General features: G+C 41.1%; 1 protein-coding gene across 2 annotated transcripts in view; it reads left to right on the plus strand.

Moving 5' to 3' along the window:
• slc27a4 (solute carrier family 27 member 4) overlaps nucleotides 1-24,156 on the plus strand; it is a 71,754-nt gene that overhangs the window by 13,197 nt on the left and 34,401 nt on the right. For both annotated transcript variants that reach the window (XM_059993701.1, XM_059993700.1), the window contains one exon: nucleotides 14,898-15,292. In XM_059993701.1, coding sequence (XP_059849684.1) covers nucleotides 14,898-15,292 — 395 coding nt within the window. The remainder of the gene's footprint in view (nucleotides 1-14,897; nucleotides 15,293-24,156) is intronic.

Here is a 24,156-nt window from a genome sequence, read left to right on the forward strand (position 1 = left end):
AGTCATTTCTTTGTGACTTATGTTAGCCAGGCTTGTCAATGGCACGTCCACAATATGAGATGTCATACTTGAAAATCTCTCATTTCTCTGCTCATTTCTTTGCTCATAGACCACACTCTCAGCCTGGTGAGCACCTTACCAAGGTTTTGGAGGTGCACTTCATCATTTTTGCCAGTCACATTGATGTCATCAAAGTCACATTGTGTTCCTGGGATATCTTGGAGATCTTGGTCCATTGCTCTTTGCCAAATTGCTGGAGCTGGTGCAACACCAAAGGCGAGACACTTGTGAGTGTTGATTGTGAGGAATTTCCTGCTTGACTCCTCAATCTCCATTTGCAGATAGGGTTGTGACAAGTCAATCTTTAGAAACCTCTCCCTGCCTGCCAAGGATGCAAAACTGTCTTCTATTTGTGGCAGGAGATATTACACGGCACACAGCGTCAGGTTGTTGCTCACCTTGAAATCCCCACATATGCAAATGGCTCTGGCCTTCCCCATCTTGAACACCGGGACAATGGGCATGGCCCAGTCACTCCACTCAACCTTGGAGGCAATTCCAGACACCTCCAAGTTCTGCTGTTCAGGATCCATTTTAAGATGAGGTACATAAGGCACTGGACACGCTCTATGGAATCTGGGTGTTGCTGTTTCATCCAGTTCAATTCTGGCCTTCTTGCCTCTGAGTTTTCCGATCCCCTTCTCAAACACCTTCTTATTAGCATCAAGCAGGTGTGCCAGTCTCCGGTTAGTGCTACCACTTGAGCTGTCATTGTCGCTGATGTCTCACAGTGTGCTTTGAGTGCCCGTCGAGTTGAATTTTTCTCAACCATTTACATCTGAAAAGTGCTGTCCCTCCACTTTTAAATACATAAAGCTCTAACTGTTATGTTTGACCTCCATACATCACATTCACTTTCAGCTTGCCTTTGGAGGAACACCTTTTCACCTGTGTAGGTCTTTAGTAACTCTGGGCTCTTCTCTAATAGTATCTTCGAAAGCAGACTGTTGTAGTCAGCCTCTGAAATTATAGACAAAGCTGACCATGTGTCCAGTTCCATTTTCGGTTTTACACCACACTTATATTGTGATCCCTATTATTAATACTACTTCATTAATATTATGCAGTTCTAGGCATGACAGTTCACCATTGTCAGACTCTTTGTTGTCTGATTCTGTTTTACGTTCAATAACTTTATGCATTTGCTTAGTTTTGTGTTTGAGGCTTTTCACTCAGTTGTGCTTTTTGTCGGCCTCACACACACTCTCTCTGTGACCTTGTCTGTGATCCTTCCTGCAGAGTTTTTCTTTGAACCAACAGTCATTTGCATCATGGGAGCATTTGTCACATCAATAACATTTTTGGGTTTTTTTGCATCATTCAGGGACATCTTCTTCATTTCACATTTTAACTTCCTTTTCTGTAGTTCTGTTACATCCTTTGCTGCAGTCTGTAACGATATTGCAATGATCCCTGCCCATTTCTAAGGTTAGGTCTCTTTCTGTCAGTAGCCTTGTTTGAGTGCTTTGACTATGTATGCCATGTGAAAGCCAGTCCCTTAATGCATCAGAAAATCCATCTCTAAAGTCACAGTACTAAGGAAGTTTGCACAGTTCTGCAATGTATTCAGAAATGCTTTCATCTTTGGACTGGTTCCGCTTGTGAAATCGAAATCTCTCGGCTATTATCAGTGGTTTCGGGCAAAAGTGACTTTGTAAAATTGTAGCAATTTCGGTGAAGGTCTTGCTTGTGGCTTTTCAGGAGTTATTAAGTTGTGTAAGAGACTGATGTTCTTGGGCCCATTTAGCTGAGAAGTGTAGGGGCTTCCTCTTGCTCCTCCACATTGTTCACAATAAAAAGCTGTATAGGACTTTGAGACTTCATTAGGAGCTATCAATTTCGGCAACATCCCGGCTGAGGTTATCGACACGTCATTTTCACTTCAGTGCGGCTTTCACTATTACTCACACATTTGTTGGTGATGGCCTGCTCTGTACTGTTTAACTCTCGCTGTTTTGACCTGTAACTGCTGGTGCAGTTGGTGATATTTTCTGACATTCAGGTTTGTACTCATCACCAATTCATTGTGTTTGTGCATTTATATAAAGTAAAGGCTTGCACACCGGAGATGTCTTTAACTGGTGTATTCACATTGCAACAAGAGAGAGAGAAATCAAGTGCGCAGACAACATCCCCTTTGAACCTACCTCCTCTCACCTGTCAGATATCCCATATTCCACCACCACAGAACACTTCTTTTGCATTCACATTTGTAAAAGTACAAAACTTGCTATGTGCTTGACTATGTCTGTATTATATTCATAGTTCTGAATGATTTCATCATAATTCTGGTGGACTATTTCCTCCTTTGGACTTTTGTAAGGAGGAATTTTAACCATATTTTCTCATTTGAGGTCAGCACCAAATAAAAAACATGATTTTTTTTTATGTGTACAACTGGATATTGTGGTTTAATCGAAAGGGAGAAAAACAGGCCAGGGCTAGTGTAGGAGCAGGAATTAATTAATCATCTCTTTCGATCAACTGTGAGATCGAGAGAAAACTGGTCTCTCCAGTATCATGATTAGATGGGTAAGCTTAACCCAGTCTTTTTCTTAGTATGGCTCACTACGTTAACTTCTTGTCTCTATATATAAATAGATTAAATTCAAATATGTCTGACCAATGTTTTCGACGTAATCAAGAAATTGGTACTTTTTTACACTCTACTTGGTCTTGTTTTAAAACACACACATATATATATATATATATACATATACACACACACACACACATACACACACACACATATATGTATGTGTATATATATACACACACATATATACATGTGTATATATAACTACATTACGTTCACTTTACGTCAACTCGCTGTTATGAAAGACCGACATTAGTTACCTGTTTTCACTGTTACGAAAAAGGCAGTGCACGCCGAGCCGACAAGCCCCTCCCCTGGAACTCCATTCTAGCCGGCATTGCTTAAACACATGCCTGTGAGCATTTGCGCTTTATGTCGATTTATTTTGTGCATCCATTAGCTAGATGAATTCTAAGGTATCGGAAAAGCCAAAAAGAGCACGTAAGGGTGTTAGACTTAGCGTAAAACTAGACATCATGAAGTGTTTCGATTGTGGTGAACAAAGTAAGGATATAGTGAGTTGGGCTAAGGGTTTGTGGAAGTTGATGAAGATGATGTTGAAGAGGTTTTGACATCCCATGACCAAGAACTAAGAGATGAAGAGCTGATGAAGAGGAAAGGATAACAATTGAAGCCAAACGCAGTAGCAAACAGCCCGAAAGTGAAGACGTCCAGGAACTGAATGTGAAGCAATTGCATGAGATTTTCGCTGCGATTGACAACGCTGCAATGATTGCAGAAAAGTACGACTTGAATTTTGAAAGGGTACGTAGATTTAGGGCAGGTTTGCAGGATGGTTTGAGTGCTTACAAAGAACTGTATGATAGAAAAATGCATGAGGCTAAGCAGTCAAGCATACTGTTGCATTTCAAGCCTTCCACATCAGCCACAGCAGACGAACCTTGACCTTTGACATTGAGGCACGCAGACATAGGAGAAGGTGACCTGCCTGCCCTGATGGAAACAGGCGACGATGAGATGACACCCCAGTCTCCTCTACCTCCCACCAGCCCCAACCTCCGACGACTCAGCCTAACACACCATCATCAGTGTGCTCACTGTCTTCCCGATTCTGGTAAGTGAAACTACACTGGGCGTACATTATTTCTACTTTATATAGGCTGTGTGTTTTTATGTTATTTGGTAGCTTCATAGTTTAAAGGTTACTGGAAGGAGTGCTTCCGCCGGAGCCCTTGCGCCGCGTGCTTCCGCCGGAGCCCTTGCGCCGCGTGCTTCCGCCGGAGCCCTTGCGCCGCGTGCTTCCGCCGGGAGCCCTTGCGCCGCGTGCTTCCGTCGGGAGTGCTGCTGAGAGCGCTTACATGAAATTTTCGCTGTGGTGGACAGTGCTACAATAATTGTGGAAAAGTATTCCTACATTATATAGGCTGTGTATTTTTCAGATCGTTCCTGCTTTCACTATATGCTACTGTTATTTTAGGTTTTATGTGCTATTTGGCATGATTTGGTAGGTTATTTCTTGGGTCTGCGAATGCTCACAAATTTTTCCTATAAATAAATGGTAATTGCTTCTTCACTTTATGACAGTCCGGCTTACGAACCATTTCATAGGAACGCTGTACCTTCGAATAGCGGGGGAAACCTGTAGTGTATTTATATTGAGATTCATTCATTTAGATTTTCCAAATCTTAATTTCTTTCAATTTTGTACAGTAAAGGTGGCCAGCATTCCATGTTTGCAAATGACTATTAAATTGATGTTCTGCCTTTTGGTGTAAATTGCTGTGTGAACAACTTTGCAGAGATAACTATCTCGGAGTCACACCCAGAATGTGCTAGGATTTAAATACATTAAACTAACACAGATATAGTATAAAGGCCCTCAAACAATGCCACATTGTTATTTACTTGAATGGCTAGGACTAAATTGTTCAATTGAAAACACTGGGGACAATTTTGAAATCAACCTGTGGTAAAAATGTGAGCTTTGACCAGCAAAGCAAAGACTTTTGTGGCTGCCTTGTGGGCAGGCAGTGGCCTGGATTACTAGAGGACCCCTGGTTAGTCCCCTGTGGCCTGGAGCAATGTTCTGCATTGAAATCAGAAATGGGTATGTTTTAGATTGAGGTGCGGGGAAATATCCTGTGATTCTATGTGTTACATAACAATTTACATTAAACTTGTACTTGCTAATCTACAATTATAGTGATTAGCTGGAGGAAGTGGAATAGTAGCATTCTTTACAATAATCTGAATAAAATAGGCTAGAAACTCTTGGCTGGCCTGGCAGCATCTGTAGAAAGATAAAAAAGTTAAAATTCTGGGTGAATGAACTACTTGTCAAAACTGGGCACTTGTATTGGAATCAGAAAGCGGCGGTCAGGGTAGAAAATGAGCTAACACTATGGGTGTGTTTTAAACGAAGCGTAAGGCAAGGTTCTGTTGGCTCACTGCATTTGTTCGACCTCTACGGAGAATGGATTTTTTGGGAATGCGACCATCAGGAGACAGGTATTCCAGTCGGAGACCGGAAGGTGGAAAACATCAGCTACGCGGACGACACCACGTTGTTAGCTGACAGCGAAAGCAAACTGCAAATTATGCTGAATAAAGTAAATGAGAAAAGCCTTGACTACGGGCTTAAAATAAGAAAACAAAATCGATGGTGGTAAGCAAAACAAACACTAAAGACTCATTCACGATGGTATCGTTACAAGTGAATGGACAGGACATTGAACAGGACAGGTGTGAAAGTTTGAATATCTTGGCAGTTGTCTGACAGATGATGGGACATGTGAAGTTGAGATCAGAAGGAGAATAGGTATGGCTAAGACCCAGTTCATGAAGCTAAAAGATCTACTACGCAATTGAAAGGCAGACATCGAAAGTAGAATCCGCTTCCTCGAGTGCTACGTATGGTCAGTACAGAGGTGTGGATCAGAAACATGTCATCCTTCTTCAGGGTCCATGAAATGAATTAATACTTTTGAAACGTGGTGCTATCGACAAATGTTGAAGATCAACTGGGTAGAGAAGGTTTCAAATGAGAGGGTTTGTCCATAGTTGATAGACCACGGACACTGCTGGAGAAGATTATAAAGTTAAATGTTGCTTATTGTGGACACGTTATATGGAGAGATGACATCTTGTCGGACTTGCTATATGGAAAGGTGGAGGGGAAGAAAGGAAGAGGAAGGCAAAGAACAACGTGGCTGGATAACATCAAGGATTGGACCAAGCTGGACAAGACTAGGGATGTTGTGGACAAGTGTCGGGACAGAGCGGCGTGGAGGGAAATCATCCACCATCTGGAAATTCCAGATGTGACCTAATGATGACGACAACGGGCAAAAACATGAGAAGGTCAGGGAGGGATGGGTCCCCTCCTTCTTACCTTTCTCCTATGGTCCATTCTTCTCTATCAAATTTCTCCTTCTCCAGCCTTTGACCTTTCCCACCCACCTGGCTTTACCTTTCACCTCTTTACCACCCTCCCCACCTTTTTTTTTTATTCTGGCATCTTTCCCCTTCTCAGTCCTGAAGAAGTGTCTCAGTCTGAAATGTCCACTATCTATTCATTTCCATAGATGCTGCCTGGCCTTCTGAGTTCCCTCGGTATTTTGTGTGTGTTGCTCTGGATTTTCAGCATCTGCAGACTGCTTCACGTTTTTGGATTGATATTCCTGATCAGGAAAATTCTCGCACTATAGACATCTTACAACTTGTGGAGAAGCGCAAAGCTTAAGATATAGTCACCAAATAATTGTCTCAGAATAAACAACTTAACAACTGATAATGGCAATGCTCATTTTAGGTCAGACAATACCCATGGGGAGAGGAACAATTAATGTTTCAGATCACTGACTTTTTTTTTCTTTAAAATGTAGAAGTTGCTACCACAAAGTGATGTTGAAATGAAAAATGTGGAAGTAGTTAAAAGGAAACTGGATGGGAGTTTCAGAGAGAAATGAGGAGAAAATTGTGCTGTAAAAAGTTAAATTTGGAAGACTGAGATGATTTAGAAAGAGCAATTGACTTATTCAACTAGGCTGCATCTATGACATTATCCAATTTTTGTGTAATTCTCTTTTATTTATTAAATTTTTATTTATAAAATTACGAAGGATAAATGTAATGAAAAAAATAAGAAAAAGAAAAATAATATTGATCCTCCCCCCCCCCTCCCCTTAACCCTCCCCCCCTTAATCCTTATCTAAAGAAAGGATAAAAAAGAAAGAAAGAAAGAAAGAAGAGTAAGATTGCCTGGATATCGGAGGATCCCCACATGCTCCGTGGAGTTCAAAATAATTTTAATATTTATTTTTACTTTCCCCAATTACTTTATAATTTTATCTTCAAAGGACCTATATATTTAATCCCATCTTTTGTAGGTATGGGAGCCAAATTTTCAAAAATATATCATATTCATTTCTTAGATTATATGTAATTTTTTCAAGTGGAATGCAACTATATATTTCATTATTCCAACTATCCATAGTTAAATATAAATCAGATTTCCAAGTAACTGTGATAACTTTTTTAGCTACTGCCAATGCAATTTTTATAATTTTTTTCTGATACTTATTCAATTTAAGTTTCAGTATTGTCCCTTCAATATCTCCTAATAAGAATAACATTGGACTATGTGGGAGTTGTACTCCAGTAATTTGTTCCAATAAAAGTCGTAAGCTTATCCAAAATGGTTGAATTTTAAAACAAGACCAAGTAGAGTGTAAAAAAGTACCAATTTCTTGATTACATCGAAAACATTGGTCAGACATATTTGAATTTAATCTATTTATTTTCTGTGGTGTTATATATAATGTAAAAAATTATATTGTATTAATCTGAGTTGAACATTTATTGTATTTATCATACTATCAGAACATAATCTTGACCAACTTTTTCTATCAATTTTAACATTCAAATCAGATTCCCTGTGTTGCATTTATGGCATTTATTTAATTTATAATATTTTCACTTTAGTAATTAGTTTGTTAGCATTTTTCTAGTTAAAGTTAGGATTGTTTAAAGTAAATTCGTTGTCTGTGATATATCACAGCATGCAATGACGTCACATCCGGTTTCGCCGCGTCTTGTAGGGAAAATACCGGTTTGGAGAAACGGGAAGGAGGGGGCTCACATGTGCAGGATCAGCGTGAGAAAAGTTGTCTTTCTACGCACTAGAAACATAGTGAAGCAACGCCTTTTCACCATATGTTAGAGGAAGAGTGAACAGTAAACAGTTAATCTTACCGCGATCCTGTTTTCATTGACTACGGTTTACCCCGGTGTTTAGTTTGGCATTCTCTTACACCCGAGCGAGAACACTAAATTCCCATTTTTGTCTTGATTTATGAGTTCCAAATTCAATTGTCTGTTTTTGAATCAAATTGTACATACAAGATTTAAATTTTTAAATTTTTCCTTTTTGAATTAGTATTTCTATTTCACTAGGTTTTGGCATCAACATTGTTTGACCCAGCTTTTCTCGTAAATAAGCCTTTAATTGAAAATAACAGAAAAGAGTGTTGTTTGATATTTTATATTTATTTTTTAATTGATCAAACGACATCAATATACCTCCTTCAAAACAATCACCTATATACTTAATCCCCTTTTGGAACCAGTTATGTAAAAGTTTATTATCCATTGTAAAAGGAATAAGCCTATTTTGAATTAAAGTTCTTTTTGCTAATAAAGATTTCTTTATCTCATCGTCCATATTTACCTTATTCCATAAATCAATCAAGTGTCTTAATATAGGAGATTCTTTTTTTTTCCCGTATCCATTTGGATTCCTATTTATATATAAAATCTTCTGGTATGTTTTCTCCTATCTTATCTTATTCTATTCTAATCCATGCCGGGTTTTTTTCATCAAAAAAAGACGCAATAAATCTAAGTTAATTTGCTTTATAATAATTCTTAAAATTTGAAAGTTGTAACCCTCCTAAATCAAATTTACACGTCAGTTTTTCCAATGATATTCTTGACATCTTTCCTTTCCAAAGGAATTTCCTTACATATTTATTCAGTTCTTGAAAAAACTTCTGAGGTAATTGTATTGGTAAAGTTTGAAATAAATATTGCAATCTAGGAAATATATTCATTTTTACAGCATTAACTCTACCTATTAATGTTATTGGTACCATTATCCATTTATAAAGATCCTCTTTTATTTTTTTAATAATGGCAAATAATTTTGTTTATATAAATTTTTTACATCATTATCAACTCTAATACCTAAATATTTTATCCCATTTATTGACCACCGAAATTGAGTTACTAATCGACATTGATTATAATTTCCTTTAGTAAGGGGTAAAATTTCACTTCTATCCCAATTTACTTTATACCCTGATACTTTCCCATATTCTTCCAATCTAAAAGATAATCTTTGCAAAGATTGCAATGGGTTTGTTAAATAAATCAAAACATCATCAGCAAATAAATTAATCTTATATTCTTGATTAACTCTAAAGCCCCCAGTGTCTGAATCTGTTCTAATTAATTCAGCTAATGGTTCTATTGTCAATACAAATAAAGCAGGTGATAATAGTCAGCCTTGTCTAGTTGACCTCGTTAAGCAAAATGGTGTTGAAATCTGAGCATTTGTAACTACTTTAGCTTGAGGATTAGCATTTAAAGTTTTAATCCATTGTATAAAAGATTTTTCCTAACTCATATTTTTCCAATACCTTAAATAAAAAATCCCATTCCAATCTATCAAATGCTTTTTCTGCATCCAAAGCAACTGCCACACTCATTTCCTCTCTTTTTTGTGCCAAATGAATTATACTAAGTAACGAATTATCCATTGATTGTCTGTTTTTAATAAAACCTGTTTGATCCATATGTATTAATTTTGGTAAATATTTAGATATTCTATTAGATAAAATTTTTGCTATTTTATAATCTGTATTCAACAAAGAAATAGGTCTATATGATGTTGGTTTTAAAGGATCTCTATCCTTTTTTGGCAATACAGTTATGATCGCTGTTAAAAAAGATTGTGGGAGTTTATGCATTCTTTCCACTTGATATATTAATTCCATAAAAGGAGGAATTAATAAATCTTTAAATTTTTTATATAAAATTCAGGAGGAAAACCATCTTCTCTTGGGGATTTATTACTCTGAAGTGATCCTAAAGCTTCTTCAACCTCTTTTAATGTAAAGGGCATATCTAATCCTTTCTGTTCTTCCATATTTAATTTTGGAAGGGTTATTTGTGATAAAAATGTATCTATCTCAGCAATCTTATTTTGTGATTCTGATTGATATAGTTCAATATAAAAAATTTTTAAAGTTTCATTAATTTCTAAAGGTTTATAAGTAACCTTATTTACACTTGTTCTAATTGCATTTATTGTTTTAGAAGCCTGTTCTGTTTTCAACTGCCAAGCAAGAATCTTATGTGATTGTACACGTGAAACTCGCAGCCATCGATCAGGAGCTCCTCCAGCTCCCCAGCAAAAAAAAAAGAAAGAAAATATATTAGTGAAGAAAAAAAAAAGAAAATAATTAATGTCTCTACTCCCAATTAATACTCCTCGACTATTTTCCTTATAAATGTCCGTCAAGTCCAACCTTATTTCAGTCTTCATCATTAGTCTACTTCATTTCTATAATTCTTTAGTCCTCATCGTGGACATCAAGTAATTCTTGTACAAATTTCACCGCTTTCCAGTAATCAACAAAAAATCTTCTTTCTTCGTTATCCAGGAAAATTATGAATTTTGCTGGGTAGCTCAATAAAAATTTAAAGCCCTTTTCCCATAAAGATTTTTTCACCGGATTAAATTCCTTCCGCCTCTTCAGAAGATCATAACTTATGTCTGGATTTAAAAAAACCTCTTTTCCCTTCTATTATCAATGGCCCATTTCTCTTTTTAGCACCTTGAGTAGCTGCCTTCAAGACCATTTCTTTATCTTGATACCTTAAGCATTTTATCAAAATTGATCTTGGATTTTGATCTTGCTGAGGTCTTGGTCTTAAAGCTCTGTGTGCTCTTTCAATTTCAATTACTTGGCTTCCTTCTTTCATTTCCAAAATTTTTGGAATCCATTCTTGAAAGAATTTTATTGGATTTTCTCCCTCTGTACCTTCCATAAGACCAACAATTTTAATATTATTTTGTCTACTAGAGTTTTCAAGCGCATCTATTTTTTCCAACATCCGTTTTCTTTTTATTGTCCAGACAAGATTATTGTCTTCAATCTTATCTATTCTTTCAGTGTTTTCTTCCATTTGTACTTCCATCTCTTTAACTTTATTATCCATCTTCTTTTGTTTTTCCACCACATTATCGAGTGTATTCTGCATCCTTCTTATATCTGTTCTTACAGCTTTTAATTCATTCATCATATATATCAGGATATCTCTTATGTCTCCTTTAATCTCTTTCTTCTTTTCCTCTTCTTCATCCTCTGTATTTCCCAAAGAGTCTGATTCCACTTCCGATTCACTTCCAGCCATAGTTGGGATTTGTAGTTTTGTTAATATCTGTTCATGCATACTTGTTTCTTCGCGCATGCATTGCTCTTGCCGTTTCTTCTTAGAGACCGCCGACATTGCTGCAACTTCCTGTCCCGCATCATCAGAAGTGCCATGCACTTCTCCGGGAGGAGATCCAACTTGAGTCCGAGGCTTCGCCGATATGGTTAGGCCTTTTTCCCCGCCAATTTGCGCAGTCTTCAAAGAAGTAGCTTTCTTCTGTTTCGGTTTAGGAGCCATATCCAAAAATAATCCTGAGTTACTTATAAATAGTTTCTAGTAGGTATTTATTAATTCTTCTTCATTTAAACCCTATTTCTTTACTTTTTATGAGGGAGCTGGATTCCCAACGTCTCGACCCTACTCCCCACCCCACCCCCGTGTAATTCTCTTTAAAAAATATAACAAAGCATGTATAAAACATAAACGAGAGATTATGGAAATCTGAAATTAAAAAAAAGACAAAATGCTGAAACCTGCTTCATGAAAAGGTTTTCAACCTGAAGTCTTAACTGTTTCTCTTTCTGTAGAGCAGAGGTTCCCAACCTTTTTCATGCCATGGACCTTAACCATTTACCCCAGATTGGGAACCCCTGCTACAGACACTACTTGACCGGTTAAGTATTTCCAGCATTTTCTGTTTTTAATGTAGTACATTTAGTTCAAAATGTGCGCAGGCTGCTGCACAGTGAAACATGCATCACAGCAGAGTGGTGGAAATGAGGGGCTGGTGTTGAAATCATGAAGAAGCAAAGAGGTAGAATTTAGCAGGTTCCATAGGAAAAACAGTAAAATATTCTACAATGAAGGAAGGTAAAGGGATAGAGCTTAAGAGATTGAAACTGAGGGGTTGAATGGATGATGGGATGGTGAGACTGGAGAAATCTGCTGCAGGAATGTGAGATTGTGTCTATACTGAACTGCACGGTAGCATAGTGGTTAGCACAATGCTTTACGGTATCTGCGACACAGGTTCAATTCCAGCCACTGCCTGTAAGGAGTTTATACGTCCTCCCGTTACCACATGGGTTTCCTCCAGGTGCTCTGGTTTCTTCCCATAGTCAAAAGATGTACCGGTTGGTAGGTTAATTGGTCTTGTAAATTGTCACATGATTAGGTTAGCATTCAATTGGGGGATTGTTGAATGGTGTGACTCAAAAGGCCTACTCTCCACTGTATCTCAATCAATCAATAAAACTTATTTAATTCTCTCTCACTCTCGTGCAAATGGGCCTGTGGATCAGTGCAAGAGGGTGCTGTTGACTACTGGGAACCTTTGGCTCGTCACTCCTCGAAGTGGAGAGGGAGCATTTGGGCTGGTAGTGACAAACCAGAGACCGTGCACAGGGCACATGGAAACCCTTGGTGGCTGTCAGAAAGAGGGTCACAACCTGGCCTAAATATGGAAGGATTGTCCTCGTCAACCTCCTCAGAACCCAGAGTGGAACTATGTCATTCTTATCCCGCAAGACTGCCCAAGAGGGAGAAAAATGGGTGCTGAGGTGATGTGGGAGGGAGAATTGTGCTGTTTCCTTTTAGAGAAATTGAAATAATAAGGGAAAGGAGAGATTTGGAGTCATCCTGAATTCTGTAGTGCAGACCAAAACTGTTTGGTTCGTGTTGCCAGGAGATGTGGACAAAGGCTTACTAAAACCATATGTGGCCGCCAGCAGGAGTGGAAGTGAGTGGTTGCACGGATACATTTAATGGCCGGTTTGAAACTTAGGGCTGGGTAAACAGCTGTTTAGCACTAAGTGACTGTATAAAACAGCTTGTGGCCAGATGACTCTTAAAGTATCACAAAAAGAAATGATCGGGGTTCACATCTGATATTAAGGTTTGAACATATTAGGGTGAAAGTCATTCAGCAGTATAATTCATAAGTATAAATTCAGTTCACAGCTATTTCAAATAGATTAACATATTGTAGATAGGTTTCCGGCTTAAAGGTGATGAATTTAAAGAAGAGAGGGGGGAAGATAAATTAGCCATGATTGAATGGCAGCGGAAACTCAGTGGGTAATTCTGCTCTTGTGTCTCATGGTCTTATAAAAATTCAGGTGTAATTTCACGCAAAGTTTGGATTTCTGTCCTTGGAGCACAGAAAATTGCGAAGAATTTTGATTAAAGATGAACAACATCATAATTGGTTTGAGTGGGATGGCTTTTGCTATTAGAAAGTGACTCTAGGTTGAGCTGGAAGGACATGTTGAAAATTCCAGCCAATAGATACAAGGGTGATGATGAGGATGAATGTTGCTGGTTACGACCTGGAACTTGCAGATTCAAGCAGAACTTTGGGAGTTGGAGTGACATTTGAGCACAAATTTGTGAAAAGGATGGGACTAAAAGGATTACAAGGAACTGGCATAGATTTGGCGCATTGAATTGCCGCCTTTTGTACCAAACAAAAATGTTATTGATTTGGTATATAGAGGGTTAGTAGACTAACTCAGCCCATTTACAACTAACTTGCACAAATTATAGTTGGACGCTTTCCCCTATTATTGAATGAAATGGGATTGTGGTGTCTCCAACCAGAATAGCAAACTACACGAGGTTACCAAATTGTGAAGTGAAATCCCTTTGGCCAATCATGTCCTTGACAGGAAAAAAAATTCTCTGGATTTAAAAATAAACCTTAGGCAGCCTGAAATGGTAGGTGGGGACTGGTTATGTTCTGCTGTCTCATCAGGTTAAATTCAGGTTTATTTATCACATGCACATTGAAATGAATAATTTGTGTTAACAACCCAAGGATGTGCTGGAGGTCAGCCCAGAAATGTCAGCACACATTCCAGTCCCAACATCATGTTCAGCAGAATGCAGGAAGCAACAGCACGACAGAAGCAAAACAATAATCGTAAAACAAGCCCCTTTCTTCTCTCTGTGTCTGTCTCTCTAACTCTCCCACCACCAACCCTCCAGACATCAGGCCTCCAACTTGTAGGCCCAGGGCTTCTGCCATCAGGTATTGAATTGTGGTCTCACTGACTCCGGTCTTCAACATTTGGTATTGAACACAGGACTTGCCGATGATGGGACCCCAAACTCCATTCTCGCTGATTCACCAGCCCTCTGATCCTGGGAGCTGCCAGCCTCCAGACCCGCCCATCTCAGGGTGTTAAGGTGGGGGTAAGGTGTGAGTGTCACCAACCCTAGTCTTCACTGCTTGTCATTTACTGCACTTGCCAAACTGATATCCACCCGTGGGGAGCGCTGGCCTACACCTGCAAGGTACAGTTCAGCCTGGACTCTGGCCTGACCTCGAGCTCCCCTACGTCCCTGTCCCTAAACCCTAACCTAATATGACCCTGCCCTGCCCCAAAAACCATCCCTTTTAAAAAAAAATGGCATGAAGTCAGAGCCACAACCTCGACAGACATCTCAGCATTTCACCGCTTTCTTCTCTGTATCTTGTTTTCTTCAGTGTTGCCTCCCCCTCTGTTAATCCCAAAGATCTCACTGCATCTGGGTGTGACTGACCGTGACTACTCAGAAAGAAAGAAATACTATGCTGCAGGAAATGCAGCAAGCTCTCTCAAGCGGCAAAGGAGGAAATAATCAGATCATTGTCTATTTTAAGTACTGGTCAGGAGATAAATGTTGAGCTAGACATGAGTGCGGTGGGGGAGTGTGGAGGTGGTGAGATTGCCTGTCTGTACTTGCTGATGGGACACCAGTACAAGTGCTAAAACTATTCTCACCGCTCCACCCTGCGAAAGTGCTGGAGGGACAGAGGCAGCTACTAATGCCCTTCTTTGTTTTTGCCTCCCTATCTCAGTGCTGCTGGTGTCCTCCTCAAAGTGAAGCTCAATGTGAAGCGGAATTTGAAATTGAACAACACAGTCCCAAAAATCTTCCAAGAAGTTGCTCAGAGGCATCCGGAAAAGACGGCGCTCATCTTCGAAGGGACTGGCGTTGCTTGGAGTTTCCGGGAGCTGGACGAGTACTCAAACAGAGTGGCCAACTTTTTCTCTGAGCGCGGCTGCCGCCCCGGTGATGTGGTGGCCCTTTTCATGGAGAGCAGGAATGAGTACGTGGGACTGTGGCTGGGCTTGGCCAAAGTTGGAGTCGAGGCAGCGCTGATAAACTTCAATTTGCGACTGGACGCCCTGACCCACTGCGTCACCATCTCCAAGGCCAAAGCCATTATATTCGGCAGCGAACTGAATGGTGGTAAGTTCAAAGTGAAGGCATCAGTGGCCACACATTTTATTTCCACATCCCATTCCCATTCCAATATGTCTATCCATGGCCTCCTCTACTGTCAAGATGAAGCCGCACTCAGGTTGGAGGAACAACATTTTATTTTCCGTCTGGGTAGCCTCCATCCTGATGGCATGAACATTGAACTCTCTAACTTCCGTTAATACCCCTCCTCCCCTTCTTACCCCATCCCTTATTTATTTATTCTCTCCCCCTCTCCTCCCCCTCTCCCCCTCTCCCCCTCTCCCCCTCTCCCCCTCTCCCCCTCTCCCCCTCTCCCCCTCTCCCCCTCTCCCCCTCTCCCCCTCTCCCCCTCTCCCCCTCTCCCCCTCTCCCCCTCTCCCCCTCTCCCCCTCTCCCCCTTCTCCCAATCACTCCTTGCCTGCACTCCATCTCCCTCTGGTGCTCCCCTCCCCCTTCTCCCTAGGTTTCCCGTCCCAGGATCCTCTCCCTTCTCCAGCTGTGTATCCCTTTTTCCAATCAACTTTCCAGCTCTTAACTTCATCCCTCCCCCTCCTGTCTTCTATCATTTCGGATCTCCCCATCCTACTTTCAAATCTCTTACTATCTCTTCTTTCAGTTAGTCCTGACAAAGGGTCTCGACCCAAAACGTCGACTGTGCTTCTCCCTATAGATGCCACCTGGCCTGCTGTGTTCCACCAGCATTTTGTGTATGTTGCTTGAATTTCCAGCATCTGCCGATTTCCTCGTGTGCATTAGTGACCAGGCAGGACCAAAGGGGGCAAACAAGTGACTTCAGAATTTAAAAAAAAGACTAAAGCACATTTTCATTCCAAATCAACCAGATCCGAATCCCCCAAAGCATCTTAAAGGGAACTGTTTTACCATTTTATAGTGTTCGATTTACAGAGAATGTAGTACTTTCTTTTGAATTATTATCTTTTATAATGTAGGGAACACAGATACAACTTAGAACACACTAGGGTCTTTACAATAACAATCTATTTTCAGTGATATCTAGATAAATGCTCTCTGGACCATGAGAACTTTTTGTTTTGAAGCAGGTCGATGTAAAGGATTCTGTGGTACCAAGAGAACAAACAGACTTTAAAGTTTGCCCTAAAGGACACTGGCCATGAAAGTGCAGCACTGCCTCACTCAGTCTTGCATTGGATTGTGTGGCTGGAATGTATGCCCAGGTCTGCAGCGGGGTTTGAACTTGCAATGTCGTGCCTTGGAGGCAACCTCCTGCTCTTCATCACACTTCCCTTTCAAAGAATTTGTCTGAGCTGCTTTTGAAAGATGATGCAGTATTGAATCTGTTTCCTTTTTTCTTTTGGAGTGTGCAGAGTTTAAAAACAATGCATTTCCCCTTCCCCTTGCCAGGCCCCACACCCCTCCCTGGTGCTCTGATTGAGCGAAGGCAAACTTGCAACGTACAAAAGGAACAAAAGTGGCACACTGTCCAGAATGATCGCAGGCAAGGCCGAGGATTTAGTTTTATGTGACCTTAAATGAGTTTAAAGAAATCCAAGTAGCTGCTTTTCTATTTAGTTGTGAGTTATTTACTAAATTAGTGGCAGGGGAAAAATGTCCATTTCCATCTGTGGCGTTTGTGATGGTCAGTGGGAATGGAAGTCACTTTATTTATTCAGGTTTACATCAGTTATCAGTGTACCATGACTGACTTGCTGCCTGTTCGCCGCTGGTGTTTTGGGCAGCAGTGAGGGTCCTCCATCTCTGGCAGGGTTCAGGGCTTCCTTCATCATGTCAGTAGCTTCCTCTCGGTTTACTGTCAGTCACACAAGTCCCAGGTGGAGACTCAGGAATACCGTCGCACTCACATGTAGAAAGGTTCTTCATTGCCGTTTCCGTTACAATTTTGTTCTTACCAGTCAGGGTTGTTAGCCCTGAGCTGAACCCCCAAACCTAGAGGACCGGTAGCCCACACTCTTAGTCTGATATCTACCCTTTGATCTGTTTGATGTGCGTGATCCTACCAGGAGCCAAAACATAAAGCCCTGACTCTGGGCAACATAGCTGTCCAAGTCACTGAGGCACGCAAGCCTCCAAACTCTATGGCAAAGTTGCGATCCTCTTGGAGGAGTGTGCCATGACGCTGGAATTAATTAAAATTTTTAAAATTTAGAGATACAGGACCGTAACAGACCCTTCTGGCCCAGCAAGTCCAGGCTGCGTAATTGCACCCATGTGACCAATTAACCGCCGTCTTTGGAATGTGGGAGAGAACAGGAGCCCTCAGAGGAAATGCACGTGGTCATGGGGCGAACGTACAAATTCCTTACAGCGGCGGTCACTAGCACGAGTGGTATGCTAACCATTACATAGCATGCTGTCCCTACTGCTACTGTTTTACCCTGCGGTGTTTCAGATCATTCTTGTGTGGTTTCAGGGCAGATTCCTGGGAAATACTTGAAGCAGGAGGAAATGATGAGAGTTTAATTTATTAAAAATAATCTGCAGTACTTTGGAACTCAACGTGGGCTTATCGGCCTCTCGTTGCTGTGACATAGAAAAAAATAGCAGCCAGTGATACCAAATTATAGGAAAGATGTCAACAAAATAGAGAGAGTACAGAGGAGCTTTACTAGAATGTTACCTGGATTTCAGCACCTAAGTTACAGGGAAAGGTTGAACAAGTTAGGTCTTTATTCTTTGGAGCGTAGAAGGTTGAGGAGGGATTTGATAGAGGTATTTAAAATTATGACGGAGATAGATAGAGTTGATGTGGATAGGCTTTTTCCATTGAGAGTAGGGGAGATTCAAACAAAAGGACATAAGAGTTAGGGGGCAAAAGTTTAGGGGTAACACAAGAGAAAACTTCTTTACTCAGAGAGTGGTAGCTGTGTAGGAAGAGCTTCCAGTAGAAGTGGTAGAAACGGGTTTGGTATTGTCATTTAAAGCAAAATTGGATAGGTATATGGACAGGAAAGGAATAGAGCGTTATGGGCTGAGTGCAGGTCGGTGAGACTAGGTGAGAGTAAGTGTTCGGCATGGACTACAAGGGCTGAGGTGGCCTGTTTCTGTGCTGTAATTGTTATATGGTGATAGAGCCTTCATCAGACTTGGCTCAGCTGATGGCTGTCCTGCTTCTGAGATGTCTCCTCCGGGGACCTGAGCATAAGTTCCAGTCCGTAGGGAGTGCCGTGCTGTTAGGGATTCTCTTTTGGGATTAGACCAGCAGCAGACTTTCCTGCCTTTGAAAGTGGAGAGTAAAGAAATTCCCCCAGTAGCTGTTGGAAAAGGTATTGCTTAACCAACTCGAGTTATAAGGAGTGTTTGTTGTAACATATGTCTTTCTAGGACTTTGTCACACCTCCCACATTGTATCAGCAATTGGATTTGAGGTGCCTCAAGTTGTGAAAGACATTCAGTGGTTAAGCAGAGACTTATCTATTGACAACAGAATTATTATCTGAGCTTTTTTGCATACCAGTGAGTTCATTTTTTTTAACCTTCTCCACGCAACCTTGCCTGCTTTTTAACCCTTCCCTTGCCTGCATGACCTCCCATAGTGAAGGAACCCAGATGAATTCTTAAAGCTATTATCAGGTTGCATTGAGCAGAATAGTATATAAAGCGGAAATTGGAAATTAGAAGTGAAAGTGCCAGAAATACTCAGTAGATCAGTCAGAATTTGTGAGGTGGGGTGACTAGGAACATCACTCTCCACAGAAGCTCCCCGATCAGCTATGTATTTCCAGCATTTATGGTTTTGATTTTATTATGATTGCCAGCAGCATAAAAACCAGATTTAGGCCTTGAATTGACGTACAGGCGAACCAAAACACCCTGCTGGTATGTAACTCTGAACGTGTGCCACTTTTACCCCCAGGAGAAGAATTTAGTGTTAATCTAAGCAGCTGAACATTGAAAGGAATCCCATGCAAGGCTTTGAGTGAAAACTGTGACTGAAAGTGGGACACGAGGATAATTCGCAGTTGTGGTCACACAAGGCCTAGCAGTTACCAGTGAGGCCTTTTGGTTATCTGGGAAATGTCAACAGTGGGGAAACAACAACAGATCACAATCTTTATCCCAACCTGCTTGACCCCCACCCACCCATTTCATCCTGTTCTACCTTACAACTGGCAGGAGATTTAAGTTCAAAGTAAAATTTATTATCAGAGTACATACACGTCACCACATACAATGCTGAGATTCTTCTTCTGTGGGCATACTGAGCAAATCTGTAGAACATTAACTAAACAGGATCAATGGACAACAAACGCAGATATAAATAAATAGCAATAAATAATGAGCAGGAAATAACAAGAAGAAGAGTCCTTAATGAGTGTATTTATCCCCTTGTGTTATCTGACTGTGGTGGGTCTCATCAGCAAGAACGACGAGTCATCTTACAGAGAGGAGGTGCAGCGGCTAACGGACTGGTGCAGAGCCAACAACCTGTCTCTTAATGTGAACAAAACAAAAGAGATGGTTGTTGACTTCAGGAGGGCACGGAGCGACCACTCCCCGCTGAACATCGACAGCTCCTCAGTAGAGATCGTTAAGAGCACCAAATTTCTTGGTGTTCACCTGGCGGAGTATCTCACCTGGTCTCTCTACACCAGCTCCATAGCAAAGAAAGCCCAACAGCATCTCTACTTTCTGTGAAAGCTGAGGAAAGTCCATCTCCCACCCCCCATCATCACATTCTCCAGGGGTCATATTGAGAGCATCCCAAGCAGCTGCATCACTGCCTGGTTCGGAAATTGCACCATCTCGGATCGCAAGACCCTGCAACGGATAGTGAGGTCAGCTGAGAAGATCATTGGGGTCTCTCTTCCTGCCATCATGGACATTTACTCTACACGCTGCATCCACAATGTAAACAGCATTATGAAGGACCCCACACACCCCACATACAAACTCTTCTCCCTCCTGCTATCTGGGAAAAGGCACCGGAGCATTTGGGCTCTCACGACCAGACTATATAACAGTTTCTTCCCCCAAGCTATCAGACTCCTCAGTACCCAGAGCCTGGACTGACACCAACTTACTGCCTATTGTCTTGTTTATTATTTATTGTAATGCCTGCACTGTTTTGTGCACTTTATGCAGTCCTGGGTAGGTCTGTAGTCTAGTGTAGTTTTTTACGTAGTTCAGTCTAGTTTTTGTACTGTATCATGTAACACCACGGTCCTGAAAAACTTTGTCTCGTTTTTACTGTGTACTGTACCAGCAGTTATGGTCAAAATGACAATGAAAATGACTTGACTTGAAGAGCCTGGTCGTTGAGGGGTAGTAACTGCTCTTGAACCTGGTGGTGCAAATCCTGAGGCTCTTGTACCTTCTACTTGATGGCACTAGCTAGAAAAGAGCTTGGCCTAGGTGGTGAGGATCTTTGAAGGTTGCTGCTTTTCTGTGATAACGTTTCATGTAGATGTGCTCAGTAGTTGGGAGGGTTTTACCCGTGATGTACTGGGCCAAATCCACTACTTTTATAGGATTTTCTACTCAAAGATATTGGTGTTTCCATACCAGGCCGTAATGTAACTCTGGACTACCTCTTTCGTCCAATCAATTTCTTTTAATGGCCTACTAGAGCCTAAGTGCAACCATACATCCTGCATCCAGGATGTCGTGTAGAGTGCATTGGACATGGCACCATGAGATAAGAGGATTGTTCTATTTAAGTTTGCATTTGATGTTTCAATGCACTTATCAGGCTAATATTACAGAGGGTTAAACTTGCATCATGATTGTAGCTCCAGGGGAGTAACTGTTCTGCCAATACACAAGAACTGTCGCGGGTGAAGGACACAATCTGTAAATGAGAAGTTCCCAGGCAGTTTTGCTCTTGGTGAGGTACTTTCACACAAGGATTCCACCTTCATTGCTCCAGGTGTACACGCAGTCGAATTGCAAACCCATTCCCGGTAGCCCATTTAATCATTAAATTTTCTAATGCTGTTGGCAGAAAAGTGAAGTTGTTGATTTTTCTTTTGAAAACGTCAAATCACATTTGTGCTGGTTGTGGTGCTGTTTGACCACCTTGCTTTTTGTTGTGGCACTTACTTCGCCCACGGTTGTGATGGACAGTAAATGCAAACCTGGTGAACTGAACACTACACAGCAACCACATTGAGTAAATCTTTTGGCTCTGAGTCATGAATTCCCACCCCAGAGACTTGAGTACAAAAAGTGGATTAGTGGCTGCAATATCACCATTTCAAAGCCATGTAAAGCACATTAAAACAATCTGGGATTATGAAAGACCTTCAGATTTGGGTTTAACGGCAACTGGGTAGAAGGAGATGAGTGATACAGCTCTCGTTACATGCACATGCAGGACAACTGTTTGAGTGATTATGCAGAAAGTTTGAAGTTAATAACTCATCTACCTTAGGTCACAGACTTATCAATCACCCCTGCTGTGGACACTTTCTGGAGGTCGAAGATCCGTATGCTCCACGACCGCTGGACTAAGTGTGTAAATGTAGGAGGGGACTATGTTGAAAAATAAATGTGCTAGGCTTACTAAAATTGACTCCTTCGACCTTAGGCAACAAACTTATCAATCACCCCTCGTAATTGATGTATTCAAGATCATGAATAGTTTTGTGGCGAGTAAAGAGAGACTGTTTCCAGTGGCAGAAAGGTGGAAAACTGGGCACATTGCTCGAGGCGGCACGAGCAACTTAAGACAGATTGTTGCAATGTGGAATGCTTTTTGGAAGTATGAAGGAAAACAAATCATCGGGAAACCCAGCGGCACTGTAGCGCAACAGTATAACAGCTCGGGGCGTTCCAGGGTTCGGAATTCATTTCCGGCACCATCTGTGAGGAGCTTGTACATTCTTCCCGTGACTGTGTGGACTTCCTGTCAGTCCAAAGACATACATGTCAGTAGGTTAATGAGTCGTTGCAAATTATCCTGTGATTAGCTGGTGTTAAATATGTGGTTGCTGGGTGGTGTGGCTTGTTGGGCTGGAAGGGTCTGTTCCTAGGTGATGCTCGTCCTTTGCTCACATATTTGAGTCCCACAGCATGACATAAAATAACATTTTGGTATTTGCTGTGTAATATCCTCTGTTGTGCAGCATATTACAATAGGAGGAAATAGCAGGATGCATGTGTAGAACCAGTCTTAGTCGAAGAGCAGCTGGGGGGAATGGCTAAACAGCAACACCCACAAAAACGCTGGAGGAACTCTGCAGATCAGGCAGCATCCAAGGAGAGAATAAGCAGTCACCATATCGGGCTGAAGGGTCTCGGCCCGAAGCATCTGCTGTTTATTCCCCTTCATAGATGCTGCCTGACCTGCTGAGTTCTTTCAGCATTTTGTGTGCATTGCTCTGGATTTCCAGAATTTGCAGAATCCCTTGTGTTTCCAGTTAAGTAGAGGTTTTCCCAGTGAAGATTGGAAATGCCAACTTTGGGAAGGGGCTTAGGAGGATAGAATTTTAGTAGCTAGCAGCTCTGATTAATGAGGTGATGAATGATCATAAGCAGGGTCAGGATCATTGCTGGGATTGGGTGAACTGAGAGAGCAAAGGGCTTGAAATCCCAGAATGTGGAAGTGATAAGCCAGGGACATGGAGATTTTGTAAGGTTCAGCATATCTGGGTCTTTAGAATTTTGTTTATATGAAAGGGTTTTGCTAACGTCCTTTGCTACAGGACATCTCCTCTCTGTTGCTCATGACGTTCTTGAGCAAAGTCGGATTTTGGCGCACAAGCAGAAAGAATTATAGACCAAAAATTCATTTGAATCGTGTGATAAAAATCAAGACTTTTTTTTCCTAATTGGGATCATACAATTGGAATGTGGAATAAACTCTCCACTCTCAATAAAGTTGACCTGCTCCACGCTCTATAATCCCCCATTTATTAGGTAAATTCGCTCTGACCCTCAACAGCCAGGTAAATCATTCCTAGTTCAGTTATAATTCCAGGCTGGATCTGTGCTTAATGCTGTTGTGTTTCAGCTGGTGGTTTGAGGTGATGTGGGTTATTCCCTCTATGGTGTAATTCAAAATTGCAATGATACAATTTATGCCATGAGCACCTGAGAGAAGGGAACAAATGGAATCTTGAGTTTTCAGTCAGTAGAGGTCCTGCTTTAATCCACAACCTAGGAGATGATGCTTCTCAGAAATGCACACTTTAACTTCACTACACTGTGAATAAGCTATCTATTACATTACTGGCAGAATCAACAAATATGTTTTCATATTTCCACAAAATATGCAAACCCAACCAGCTACGACCTCCTGTTATTTTAATACTCTCAATGAACTGGGCTCAGATCAGGATTTGGACATACTTGTTACAACACCGATAACTTGTAAAGGCACATTATTATAGTGCAGCATTGGACTATATTTCACAGAAATCTAACTAGATTTTTAAAAAAAAATACCAGGGCACCTTGGGGCGTTTGACCAAAAGTTTGTTTCTGGAGTAGCATTTGAGAGGAAAGGGAAGCAGTGAGGCTTAAAGATTTGAAAGGAAATGCTGGAATTTAGGCGAGCCACTAGTGGTGGGGTGAAGGGAAGGGACCGGGCAGTCGGCCAGGGTTGATGAAATGCAGAGATTTATAAGCTTTGGACTGAGGTAGGGGAGAGGGCAAAAGGTCAGAAATTTAAGATGTTGATCATTTAGGTGAGTCGTCAATGAACATGAGTGGGAATGACACCCTAAATAATTTAGAATCTGAGTGTGAATCGAGAATCAAACTCTTTCATGTGAGCAAGTGAATGCTTGTGATTTACGGTGTTACCTGTCTGCCTGTAACATACTAAAATGATGGCCACACTCTTTGATAGCTCAGTCTGACAGCTCTCAAACAAGATTTGTCCATTTGCACTATTGTCGCTTGTTTGGGTGGGTGAACAGGCTGAGGTG

The sequence above is a fragment of the Hypanus sabinus genome, chromosome 18 (assembly GCF_030144855.1).
Source record: "Hypanus sabinus isolate sHypSab1 chromosome 18, sHypSab1.hap1, whole genome shotgun sequence".
In the NCBI taxonomy this organism is placed as follows: Eukaryota; Metazoa; Chordata; class Chondrichthyes; order Myliobatiformes; family Dasyatidae; genus Hypanus; species Hypanus sabinus.